Source organism: Macaca thibetana, chromosome 16 (genome assembly GCF_024542745.1).
Source record: "Macaca thibetana thibetana isolate TM-01 chromosome 16, ASM2454274v1, whole genome shotgun sequence".
Taxonomy (NCBI): domain Eukaryota; kingdom Metazoa; phylum Chordata; class Mammalia; order Primates; family Cercopithecidae; genus Macaca; species Macaca thibetana.
This window is the reverse complement of record NC_065593.1, coordinates 51,490,547-51,503,660: the sequence shown is the minus strand read 5'-3', so window position 1 is coordinate 51,503,660 and position 13,114 is coordinate 51,490,547. Positions and strand designations below refer to the sequence as shown.

Below are 13,114 nucleotides of genomic sequence, written 5' to 3'. Positions count from 1 at the left end.
GCTTTTTCTCGGGCAGGGATGGGAGATTCCTAAATCGGCTCAGCTGGCTCCTCCCCTCAGTTTCAGTTTCCATTTCCGATTTCTGCTGTCTGCGCTGAGCACAGCGGCACCAGGCTGAGCTAAACAGGGCCGCCCTGGGCAGGCCTACCTGGTGGTGCAGGTGAGACCTGGGCTGGGCAGGGGGCAGGTGTAGCCTGTGTTACTCCCACCCCCACCTTTTGGCCAGAGCAGTCTCCTGAAGGGTTTTGAGGGTGTCCTCCCCCACCTCCCTCAAGTGTGGTGGAGTCCTGGGCAAAGGGAGGACTCTGTACCGACCAGTCTGGCCAGGAGTTGGGATGAATGGAGGGGCCAGTGGGTCTGAGTCCCCGGCCATTCCCAGAATGGAGCTGTGGCCCTACCAATGGGAGGTGATCATGCCTGCCACGGCGCTGGCGCAGCGGCAGTACTCGTCCCGGAGTTTGTACTCGCGGCAGTTGGCGATGACTGTTAGCACAAACGGTTCTTTTTTATTGGTTCTTTTTCCCGGGGCGGGGATGGGAGATTCCTAAGTCGGCTCAGCTGGCTCCTTCCCTCAGTTTCAGTTTCCATTTCGGGTCTCTGAGCTGAGCACAGTAGCACTAGGCTGAATTAAGTGGGACTGCCCTGGGCAGACCTACCGACTAGAGCAGGTGAGACCTGGGCTGGGCAGGGGGCAGGTGTAGCCTGTGTTACTCCCGCCTCCCGCTTTTGGGCAGAGCAGAGTCCTGATGGGTTCTGAGGGAGTCCTGCCCCACCTCCTTCAAGTGGGGTGGAGTCCTGGGCAAAGGGAGGTCTCTGCACGAACTGGTCTGGCCAGGAGTTGGGAGGGGTGGAGGGGCCGGTGGATCTGAGTCCCCTGCTATTCCCAGAATGGAGCTGCGGCCCTACCAGTGGGAGGTGATCATGCCTGCCCTGGAGGGCAAAAATATCATCATCTGGCTGCCCACGGGGGCTGGGAAGACCCGGGCGGCTGCTTATGTGGCCAAGCGGCACCTAGAGACTGTGGATGGAGCCAAGGTGGTTGTATTGGTCAACAGGGTGAGTGGTCTGTCCCTGCCCCACTCCCCCACCACCAAGCAGGGTCTCAGCTCTTCAGGCATCTCTCAGTCCCCGCCAGAACTCCAAAGCTGCTGTGGCCATCCCTAAGCTCACCTGTCTTTCCACCCCGGCTCAGTACCCAGCCATGCCCTGCGGGTCACCTTACCTCCCCCGCACTTCCCTGGCCCCAGATTCAGCTTTCTCTTCCCAGCTCATTCTCCACCTCCAGGTGCACCTGGTGACCCAGCACGGTGAAGAGTTCAGGCGCATGCTGGATGGACGCTGGACCGTGACAACACTGAGTGGGGACATGGGGCCACGTGCTGGCTTTGGCCACCTGGCCCGGTGCCATGACCTGCTCATCTGCACAGCAGAGCTTCTGCAGATGGCACTGACCAGCCCCGAGGAGGAGGAGCACGTGGAGCTCACTGGTGAGGGCCATGGCCAGGAGGAAAAGGATATGCATCTGGGGTACTTCCACCAACCCCAGGGCACCCACCGGAATCAAGGTGTTGGGAGTTTTTGTGGGAGTGGAGGGAGAAACAGGCCGGGCTATAGTATAGGATCTTAGACAAGTCCCTTCCCCAGCTGAGCCTCGGTTTACTAATCTGTGAAATGGAGAGAAATCATCCCTGCCTGGCTCTCCATCCGGGGACACAGCTGCAAGTCTGGAAGGGAAGAAGGAATTCTTAGACTATTGTGGGGACTACCTGAAAGCTGATGGGAGGAAGGGCTTTGCAAACACAGGTCACAGCCTTCCTCCCTGTGCCCTCAGCCTTCTCCCTGATCGTGGTGGATGAGTGCCACCACACGCACAAGGACACTGTCTACAACGTCATCATGAGCCGGTACCTAGAACTTAAACTCCAGAGGGCACGGCCCCTACCCCAGGTGCTGGGTCTCACAGCCTCCCCAGGCACTGGCGGGGCCTCCAAGCTCGATGGGGCCATCGACCACGTCCTGCAGGTCAGCCTGGCCCCTGTGGGCCTCCCACTGCCAGACCCACCAGGGACTTCCCTCCCTCCCTCCCTCCCTGCCTGCCTGCCTGCCTGCCCTGCCACTACCCCATCCCCACCAGTCCTACCAGGCTCTCCATGACAGTGTCTGGCCCCTTCCTCGCCTAAGATCCAGCCTCCAATGGTTTCTTATGGCACAAAGAATTAACTCCCAACTCTACTATGGTTTACAAAGTTCCACATGATCTATCTCTCCACCTCATTTCCTGCGCCCTCCCTGTTGTAGCTCATCCTACAGCTACACTGGCCTGCCTTCTGCATCTTGAACATGCAGGGCTTGTTCCCATCTCGTGACCTTTGCACTTACCGTTTCTTTTGCCTGGAATGCCCTTCCCTTTGAACTTTACCTGCTGCTTCCTCCTTGTCATTCATTGAACAGCTTAATGCCACCTCTTGAAAGTCCTCCCTGATCACCCTCTCTGCTCTCTGTCATGTCATCCAGTGCTATCCTCTTCAGAGCTTGTTAACGTGCTCTGCAAGGTTCTATTCTTTTTTTTTTTTTTTTTTTTTTTTTTTGAACAGAGTCTCACTCTATCGCCCAGGCTAGAGGGCAGTGGCATGATCTTGGCTCCTTGTAACCTCCGCCTCCCAGGTTTAAGTGATTCTCCTGCCTCAGCCTCCCGAGTAGCTGCGATTACAGGCGCATACTACTATGCCCAACTAATTTTTTGTATTTTTAGTAGAGATGAGGTTTCACCATGTTGGCCATGCTAGTCTCAAACTCCTGACCTCGTGATTCTCCCACCTCAGCCTCCCAAAGTGCTGGGATTACAGGCATGAGCCACCATGCCCAGCCTCTTTTTTTTTTTTTTTCTTCAGACCGAGTCTCACTTTGTCAGCCAGGTTGGAGTGCAGTGGCACGATCTTGGCTCACTGCAACCTCCACCTCCCGGGTTCAAGTGATTCTTCTGTCTCAGCCTCCTGAGTAGCTGGGACTACAGACGTGTGCCAGCATGCTTGGCTAATTTTTGTACTTTTAGTAGAGATGAGGTTTCACCATGTTGGCCAGGCTGGTCTCAAACTCCTCACCTCAGGTGATCCGCCCGCCTTGGCCTCCCGAAGTGCTGGGATTATAGGCGTGAGCCACCGCACCTGGCCGGTTCTATTATTATTTACTGGTTTATTATCTGTCTCTCCAACTCCAATCTGAGTTCCTTTGTATCCCCAGTGCCTAGAACAAGACTGGCAGAGAGAGGGCGAGCAATATTTGAGTAGACGAATGCCCACACCCGCAATGGCCCACACTGTCCTGTCCTCAGCTGGGATCCATCCTGCCCCAAAGGTTTGTCCATTGTCCCCACAGACCCTCCCTTTCCAGTAAAGTCCTCTCTGTTGCCCCCAGCTCTGTGCCAACTTGGACACGTGGTGCATCATGTCACCCCAGAACTATCGCCCCCGGCTGCAGGAGCACAGCCAACAGCCTTGCAAACAGTACAACCTCTGCCACAGGCGCAGCCAGGTATGTAGGGGCAGGGACACGGTGAGAGCGGGAGCTGGTGTCAAGTTAGGACACCTAGGCTTGGGCCCTGACTCTGCCCTCACAGGCTCTGTGACTTCAGGTCACTTGCTATGTATCTGAGCCTCAATTTCTCCTTTCTGTGAAATGGGGCAGATACAGCCCATGCCCACAGCCTGCTCTTTGGATTGACTCAGAAGGCACCGCCGGTGTCTGTCACAGCACTGACATGCTGGGGAGTGCTCTAGAAACCAGAGAGCAGGGATACTTTGTGCTGAGGCTCTACTGAGCCCTCTCCAGTATGGACACGGCCTGGTGTCTGCTATGACTGGACTGGACAAGGACTAGGTGTCAGGTCCATAACTACACCAAATGTTACATTTGGGGTCAGGTTTGAGCCCACGCCGTGGTCTGGAGGGAGGGAGTGAGGGAGCAGATAGCTGAAAGAACACTTGGGGGGCCATAGGCAGGTGAAATGTAGTTTTATTCAGCAGCTCTCTCAGCAGCAGCTCTCTCACACTGTCCACCTTTATCTGGGCTGTGTGCTCTGGCTCTGTGGCTCCTGCTGCCCCCACACCTGCAGCTGCACTCCCTGGCCTGCAAGGCCAGCTCTGTCAGGGTCAGCAGCTTAACTCTTTCCCTCTGGGCACAAGCCGGTTCCCGGCTCCCCACTGCCCACCTTCAAGGCGACTGGCCCTCCCTTACAGGAGTTAGTAGCATTATTCTCTCTCTGGGCATGCCAGCGTGCCCTGCCGTGCCGAGCTGAACCGAGCCCCATGCACAGCATCAGCAGGGCAGTTATACCTTCTACTGACAGTAGAGTCCAGTATGAACTTACACAAACAGGTTACATAGCAAGTGGAGTATGTGCCTGCCCCCTAAACTCGCTGAGTCACTCTGGCCCGGATGTCCGCCTCAGCCTATTCCTTGACCAAGGCACATCCATGTACCTTACACTAGGCATCACCATGCCCAGGCCAAAGGGTAAGAGCACATCGTGGGTGAGACAGGGCAGGACTCCTTCACACTCCAGCCGGCCTCCCTCTGGAGCTCATCCCTCAGCTTAGACAGATGGCTGAGGCAGTCGCAGCGTGCTACACGCCGGGGTCAGCACCCCCACTGGGTACCCATCCTCCAGTGTGTATGGGAATCCCCTCCAACTCTCTTCTTGCCCAGGATCCGTTTGGGGACTTGCTGAAGAAGCTCATGGACCAAGTCCACGACCACCTGGAGATGCCTGAGTTGAGCCGGAACTTTGGGACGCAGATGTATGAGCAGCAGGTGGTGAAGCTGAGCGAGGCTGGTGAGAGGGACAGCCCCTCAGGCGGAGGCGAAGATGCTGGAGGAGTCAGGGGCGGAGGCCTAGCCACTCCAGGGGCGGAGTCTGAGTGGGAGGGCCCTATGGGGCGGGACAGGGGCGGGGCTGTGGGCCGCTCAGACACTATGCCCTCTGCCCGCAGCGGCTTTGGCCGGGCTCCAGGAGCAGCGGGTGTACGCACTTCACCTGAGGCGCTACAATGACGCGCTGCTCATCCATGACACCGTCCGCGCCGTGGATGCCCTGGCTGCGCTGCAGGATTTCTATCACAGGGAGCACGTCACTAAAACCCAGATCCTGTGTGCCGAGCGCCGGCTGCTGGCCCTGTTCGATGGTGAGGGGCAGGAGGGGGATTCCGGCCCGGGGGTGATGGGACCTGGATGCGAGGTCAGAGGCCAGGGCACAGGGGACAAGGTCAGGTGGGAAGGTGCCCGCGAGGATACTGGTGGAGACCCTATTTTTCTAACCAAAATCCAAGGCCATGGGTAGGACTGATTTGTTTCCTCGTTTGTGAAGGTTTTTGCATAGTTGTTAAAATTAATTCACATTGGTGACTTTTTTTTTTTTAAACAGTCGGGGTCTTGCTCTATTGCCCAGGCTAGAGGACAGTTGTGCAATCACAGCTCACTGCAACCTCGACTTAATGGGCTCAAGTAATTCTCACCCTTCAGCCTCCCAAGTAGTTAGGACTATAGGTGGGCACCACCACTCCCAGCTAATTAAAAAAATTTTTTTTGTAGAGGCGGAGTCTCACTTTGTTGCCCAGGCTGGTCTAACTCCTGGGCTCAAGTGATCCTCCTGCCTCTGCCTCCCAAAGTGCTGGGATTACGGTGTGAGCCACTGCGCCTGGCCCAGATTTTTTAAAAACATTAGTTAGGAGTGGTTCCTTTAGACTGGGAGAGTGAGGCTGAAAGTCAGAGGGTGAAATTTAAGGTTGCAAATCTCAGCACAGGCTGGGGCTCAAGAGATCTGGGTAGCAGAGGTCAGAGTGAAAAGCTCAAGGGTCATCCTGGTCACTGGGAAGAAGAGGGTTCTAGTCTGAGGTTCTGTACTGTGTGACCCTGGTGTGAGGCTGGCCTTGAGAGTGGGCTCGGTAGGAGGCATCCTTTTTGTTTGTTTGTTTGTTTGTTTGAGAAGGAGTCTTGCTCTGTTGCCCAGGCTGGAGTGCAATGGCACTATCCCAGCTCACTACAACCTCCCCCTCCTGGGTTCAAGCGATTCTCCTGCCCTAGCCACCGGAGTAGCTGGGATTACAGGTGTGCATCACCATGCCCAGCTAATTTTTAGTAGAGGGGGTTTCACCATATTGGTCAGGCTGGTCTCGAACTCCTGACCTAGGTGATCCACTCACCTCACCCTCCCAAAGGGCTGGGATTACAGGCGTGAGCCAATGCACCCGGCCAGGGCATCCTTAAATGTATTCTTGGTGCTGCTGTGGGGGAGTTGAGCAGGAGCTCCATCCTTCCACCACCCCCACCTTCTGCATTCCTGCAGTCCTATTCCTGTGAGAACCTCCTCCGCCAGTGCCCTCCCCACTCCAAGATCTGAATCCTCTGCCTCTGTCTGGGGCTTTTCTTTCTTTCTCTCTTCTTTCTTTCTTTCTTTCTTTTTCCTTTCTTTCTTTCTTTTCTCTCTTTCTCTCTCTCTTTCTCTCTTTCTTCTTTTTTTTTTTTCAGACAGTCTCACTCTGTTACACAGTACACAGTCTGGAGTGCAGTGATGCAATCATAGCTCTTTTCAGCCTTGACCTCCTGGGCTCAAGCAATCCTTCTGCCCTCAGCCTCCCAAGTGTCTCGGACTACAGACATGTGCCACTATACCCGGCTAACTTTTTGGGGTTTTCAACAGGCCATAAGAATGTGCTGGCCCACCTGGCAACTCATGGCCCAGAGAATCCAAAACTGGAGATGCTGGAAAAGATCCTGCAAAGGCAGTTCAGGAGCTCTGACAGCCCCCGGGGTATCATCTTCACCCGCACCCGCCAGAGTGCACACTCCCTCCTGCTCTGGCTTCAGCAGCAGCCGGGCCTGCAGACTGTGGACATTCGGGCCCAGCTACTGATTGGGGCTGGAAACAGCAGCCAGAGCACCCACATGACCCAGGTGTGGGCTTCGGGGAAAGATGCTGGCACTGCGGGGGGGATTCCATAGGAGAGAAGTGTGGGGAACAGGGTCTTTGGCACAGAGGGGTGGAGGCAGGGAGAACTGGTGGAAAGAGATGGTTGACTGTCCCCAGGCAGAGGGGCAAGGAGCTAGGGGAGAGGGGCAGACACTGACATCCCCAGTGCTGAAGCCTCTCCCAGTCTGGGGGTCCCTGGGTGCAGAAGGGTGGGCTTAGGGGTCTGTAGGTCTGTAGGGAAAGAGGTGGGTGATGTAGTTCCTCAGGGCAGAGGATCAGGTCTGGGGTCCCTTGCAGGAGAAGGCTATGGCTTGGGAGTTTTTCCTAGACTAGAGGGGTAGGGAGCCTTAGGAGTCCCTAGGGAAGATAGGAGTTGGACAGTTATCTGGGAAGATGGGCAAGATCCTGGGGGTACCTGGGGATAAAGATGGGATTCAAGTACTCCAGGGAGATGGACCAAGATTAGGAGTGAGGGCTGAATCAGGAGAGACTACTCTGGCAGGTGGAGTCAGCCTGAGCCACCTCATGTACCAGCCTCTTTTTCCTCCCTGCCCTTCCCCTGCAGAGGGACCAGCAAGAAGTAATCCGGAAGTTCCGAGATGGAACCCTGAACCTTCTGGTGGCCACGAGCGTGGCAGAGGAGGGGCTGGACATCCCACAGTGCAACGTGGTGGTGCGCTATGGGCTCCTGACCAATGAAATCTCCATGGTCCAGGTACTCACACAATTCCTTCCACTCGGGCACCCTTATAGGATCCTGTGTGGGGCCCCAGCCCCACTCAGGACACCCCTTGTCTCCCTTCCCAGGCCAGGGGCCGTGCCCGGGCCGATCAGAGTGTGTACTCGTTTGTAGCAACTGAGGGTAGCCGGGAGCTGAAGCGGGAGCTGATCAACGAGGCGCTGGAGATGCTGATGGAGCAGGCAGTGGCTGCTGTGCAGAAGATGGACCAGGCCGAGTACCAGGCCAAGGTCTGCAGGCGGCCTGCATGCCCTGTGGGAGGGATGGGGAGGAGACAGCCCCTCCCTGGCAGGTTTCTGACTGCACACATATGTCCCCCTGTCCCCTCTATATCTCAGGGCTAACTTTGCCCACCTAGGGAAGGTTTGGATAGAGGCCAGGGGTGGGGCTGCCAGGGAAGGCAGTACCTGGACTCCAGAAGGCCTTAGGAGCAGGCCTTGTCCAAGGCTTTTTATTTATCCTTGCCATGAGATACTTTATGTATCTGGAAGAGCTGCATTACAGCCCTCCTGGAACCAGGCAGAGGGGACAAGATAAGTCCACGTGCAGAAGATAAGCCCAGAACTAGGACTTATATCATTGGTTCCCCTGAGGCAGGGCCACCACCATCCTGCCTTGTCCAGGGTGCTCCCTGTTGTCCCAGCATAATTGTTAATGATGCCCCATGACAGATTCACAGAAGCAGCTTTACCTAAAATCCTTCAAGATTGAGCAGGAAAGCTTATCCCTCCCACTGTTGCCTCCCACTACCCACACTGTTGTTCTCCACAGCTGCTTTTTTTTCCCCGAGACGGAGTCTCACTCTGTCACCCAGGCTGGAGTGCAGTGGCACAATCTCCGCCTCCTGGGCTCAAGCAATTCTCCTGCTTCAGCCTCCTGAGTAGCTGGGATTACAGGTGTGCGCCACCATGCCCGGCTAATTTTTGTCTTTTTGGTAGAGATGGGGTTTCGCCATGTTGCGCAGGCTGGTCTCGAACTCCTGACCTTGTGATCCACCCTCTTGGCCTCCCAAAATGCTGGGATTACAGGCATGAGTCACTGCACCCAGCAATAGAGCTTCTTTTAAGCTCCAGGGAGGGTTAAGGAAAGTCTCTTCCTGGTACAAATTATCTTAGGTCTTTGGGACCCCTTTGTCCCCCAAGGAACGTTCTCTTAGGCCCCAGTCATGCCTGGTGTCCCCTCCCACCCCAGATCCGGGATCTGCAGCAGGCAGCCCTGACCAAGCGGGCGGCCCAGGCAGCCCAGCGGGAGAGCCAGAGGCGGCAGTTCCCAGTGGAGCACGTGCAGCTACTCTGCATCAACTGCATGGTGGCTGTGGGCCATGGCAGCGACCTACGGAAGGTGGAGGGCACCCATCATGTCAACGTGAACCCCAACTTCTCGTGAGACCTGTGGAAGGGGCTATCGGGATGGGGGCGTGGGATGGGGGACTGGGAATCCTTCCCATCCAGACAGTGCTTTGAAGCTTTGGAAAGCTAAAGAGCATTATAGCAAGTACTTATTCTGCATTTTCACAATAATCTGGTTAGACAGGTTTTATCCCTGTCTCCATTTTACAGGCAAGGAAATAGAGGCTCAGAGAGGCTACGTGACTTGCCCAAGTTCCCACAGCCACTATCTGGTTGAGCAAGAACTGGAATTCAGGATACTAAGTGTCAAAAGACCACACACTGACCCTCTGGTCCTACCTACTCCGAGGATATCAAGAGAGCTTGGCCATCCCTGAGCCATCCCCCATCCTCTGTCTCCTAGACAGTAACCTTCCCCCATCCTCCATCCATTCATTATGTCACCCTCTGTGTTCCAGGCCACTGTGCCAAGGATCTTCACACAGGTTTTCTCAATTGAGGAGGTCGCATTTCAGCTAGGTCTCAATGGGTCTGGTTTGAATTTGAGCGAATGAGAAGGTAACCACGGAGGGCCGGGCGCGGTGGCTCACGCCTGTAATTCCAACACTTTGGGAGGCCGAGGTGGGTGGATCACTTGAGGTTAGGAGTTCAAGACCAGTCTGGCCAACATGGTGAAACCCCTTCTCTACTAAAAAAAAAAATACAAAAATTAGTTGGGCCTGATGGCCCATGCTTGTAATCCCAGCTACTTGGGTAGCTGAGGCACGAGAATCGCTTGAACCCAGGAGGCAAGCCAAGATTGCACTACTGCACTCCAGCCTGGGCAATAGAGTGAGACTCTGCCCTTAAAAAAAAAAAAAAAAAAAAAAAAAAAAAAAAAAAAAAAAAAAAAGGTGCCAGTTGACCTGAATGGAAGGGAGTGTGAATAATGAGATTTAGAAAGAGACAGAGTAGCCCATGGAAGATCTTAAAGGTCAGGTGGGTAAGTGTAGCCTTTATCCAGGAGGTTCCTCTTAGGAATCTTGGATAGATTTTAAGGAACAGAGTGTCAGGGCAGATTTATATTTTTAGATCACTCTAGCAGTTGGTGGAAGGATGGCTTGGGATTGGGAGTAAGAATGGAGGCAGAGAGACCTATTAGGAGACTGTGAGACCAGGTAACCAATGCTGAGGCTTGAACCTGGGCACAAGAGAACATGCGATGGAGGCCACACAGGTAGAACTCACTGAAGACTGGATTTCCTGGCCTGGGAAGTCTGTGCCTCTTGACCAGCAGGAAGGCCCAAGGTCCAGGCAGAGGCTTGGCTGGTAGGAGGGCATGAGATCTGGGGCTGAGGAGGGTCAATGAGGGCTGTAGCCACTCCCCTTCCTCTCCAGGATCTACTATAACGTCTCCAGGGATCCTGTGGTCATCAACAAAGTCTTCAAGGACTGGAAACCTGGGGGTGTCATCAGCTGCAGGAACTGTGGGGAGGTAAGAGCTTGGGCCATGTCCCAGGCCCCAGAGTCCTCAGCCCCAGTCTTCAGAGGCCCTCAGGGAGCCCTCACTAGGACACAGGAGACAGTCCCACCCCATGGCCTCCAGTCTGAAGAGGGAGGTACAGCCCCTGCCTAAGGGAGCCCATAGTCTGTGACATCTCAGGTGGGAGGAAGAGGCCCTGTATTCAGGGAATTCCAACTTGAGAGAAGCCCAGTCTGAGGCCAGAGACCCAGACCCTACACTGTCTGTCACCTCCAGATCTGGGGACTGCAGATGATCTACAAGTCAGTGAAGCTGCCAGCGCTGAAAGTCCGCAGCATGCTGCTGGAGACCCCTCAAGGGCGGATCCAGGCCAAAAAGTGGTCCCGCGTGCCCTTCTCCGTGCCTGACTTTGACTTCCTGCAGCATTGTGCCCAGAACCTTTCGGACCTCTCCCTGGACTGAGCACCTCGTTGCTGCAGTACCCGGTTCGGACTGTAGGGGGCGGGAGAGTCTGCAGCAGCCGTCACCTTTCCCGGGACACAGCCTGGTCCAGGCCCCTCCTTCCTGAATCGCCAGCTGTGGGCATCAGGCCCACCAGCCACAGAGGAGTCCTGGGCACCCTGGCTTAGGCTCCCGCAACGGGGAAACAACTGGAGGGCCAGAGCTCAGCCCAGACCTACCCTGCACACACATAGACACTTTCATATGCACTGGATGGAGTTAGGGAAACTGAGGCAAAATAATTTGCCATACTGTACTCAGAATCACGACATTCCTTCCCTACCAAGGCCACTTCTATTTTTTGAGGCTCCTCAAAAAAGTAAATGAAAAAATGGGATAGAAAATGCATGGTATCTTAATTTTGTTGAAATACAATTGGTAGAAAATAAACTGCGTGTATAGTGTGCAATTGGGTACTTTTTTTTATTTTATTTTATTTTTTTTGAGACGGAGTCTCGCTCTGTCACCCAGGCTGGAGTGCAGTGGCCGGATCTCAGCTCACTGCAAGCTCCGCCTCCCAGGTTCACGCCATTCTCCTGCCTCAGCCTCCCGAGTAGCTGGGACTACAGGCGCCCGCCACCTCGCCCGGCTAGTTTTTTGTATTTTTTAGTAGAGACGGGGTTTCACCGTGTTAACCAGGATGGTCTCGATCTCCTGACCTCGTGATCCGCCCGTCTCGGCCTCCCAAAGTGCTGGGATTACAGGCTTGAGCCACCGCGCCCGGCCTGGGTACTTTTTTTTTTTTTTTTTTTTTTTGAGCCTGAGTTTCACTATTGTTGCCCAGCCTGGAGTACAGTCGCACGATCTTGGCTCCCTGCAACCTCTACCTCCTGAGTTCAAGTGATTCTCCTGCCTCAGCCTCCCAAGTAACTGAGATTACAGGTGCCCACCACCATGCCCAGCTAATTTTTTGTATTTTTAGTAGAGATGGGGTTTTACCATGTTGGCCAGGTTGGTCTCAAACTCCTGACCTCACGCGATCTCCCTGCCTCAGGCTCCCAAAGTGCTGAGATTACAAGCATGAGTTACCATGCCTGGCCTGGATACGTTTTAACATGCATATCCTCCACAATCAAGATAATGAACATAGCCATCACCTTCAAAATGTCCTGTTTCTTCCAGTGGAATTTTCTTTTTTTTTTTTTTTTTTTTTTTTTTTTTTTTTTTTTGAGACGGAGTCTAGCTCTGTTGCCCAGGCTGGAGTGCAATGGCCGGATCTCAGCTCACTGCAAGCCCTGCCTCCCGGGTTCACGCCATTCTCCTGCCTCAGCCTCCCGAGTAGCTGGGAGTACAGGTGCCCGCCACCTCGCCCGGCTAATTTTTTTTGTATTTTAGTAGAGACGGGGTTTCACCGTGTTAGCCAGGATGGTGTCGATCTCCTGAACTCGTGATCCGCCCGTCTACGGCCTCCCAAAGTGCTGGGATTACAGGCTTGAGCCACCGCGCCCAGCCTCCAGTGGAATTTTCAAAGAACAACAAAAGTTTCCTGGTGCCCCAGTGCAATCCATACCTCTGGCTCTTCCCCATAAAATGACCTGCTTTGTGGTAATTTTTAGTGTTAAAAGTGTTTGGTTTTTTTGAGACAGTCTCACTCTGTCGCCCAGGCTGGAGTGCAGTGGCGAGATCTCAGCTCACTACAACCTCTGCCTTTGGGGCTCAAGTGATCCTCTTGCCTCAGCCTCTCAAGTAGCTGGGACTACAGGTGCCCACCACCATGCCTGGCTAATTTTTGTATTTTTGGTAGAGACAGGGTTTCACCACATTGCCCAACAGGCTGGTCTCAAACTCCTGAGCTCAGGTGATCCACCCACCTTGGCCTCTTAAAGTGCTGGGATTACATGCATGAGCCACTGGGCCCGGCCTTGTGTTTTTTTGTTTTTGTTCTTATTTTGTTTTTGAGACGGGGACTCGCTCTGTTCCTGCTGGAGTGCCATAGTGCAATCATGGCTCACTTCAGCCTCGGCCTCCCAGGCTCAAGAAATCCCCCCACTTCAACCTCCCTGGTACCTTGGACTACAGATGTACCACACCTAATTTTGGGGGGTTAGAGAGGCAGTGTACAGACAAGGTCTCACTATGTTGCTTAGGCTGGTCTCCAA

General features: G+C 54.5%; 1 protein-coding gene across 3 annotated transcripts; it reads left to right on the top strand.

The window, feature by feature from the left end:
• The first annotated feature begins 64 nt into the window (after positions 1–64).
• DHX58 (DExH-box helicase 58) lies at positions 65–11,424 on the top strand. Of its 3 annotated transcripts, none has more exons than XM_050762642.1 (13): positions 65–160; positions 888–1,056; positions 1,286–1,487; positions 1,832–2,022; positions 3,415–3,531; positions 4,705–4,831; positions 4,989–5,180; positions 6,695–6,948; positions 7,530–7,679; positions 7,772–7,933; positions 8,895–9,085; positions 10,430–10,526; positions 10,791–11,424. In XM_050762642.1, exons 2-13 carry the CDS (start codon positions 889–891, stop codon positions 10,974–10,976), a joined length of 2,037 nt encoding a protein of 678 aa, XP_050618599.1. In that variant the 5' UTR covers positions 65–160; position 888; the 3' UTR covers positions 10,977–11,424. The 3 variants fall into 3 exon arrangements, with proteins under 3 accessions (XP_050618599.1, XP_050618600.1, XP_050618598.1); XM_050762641.1 differs by lacking the exon at positions 65–160 and adding an exon at positions 201–668; XM_050762643.1 differs by lacking the exons at positions 65–160; positions 10,430–10,526; positions 10,791–11,424 and adding exons at positions 200–668; positions 9,263–10,423.
• Positions 11,425–13,114: the final 1,690 nt, after the last annotated feature.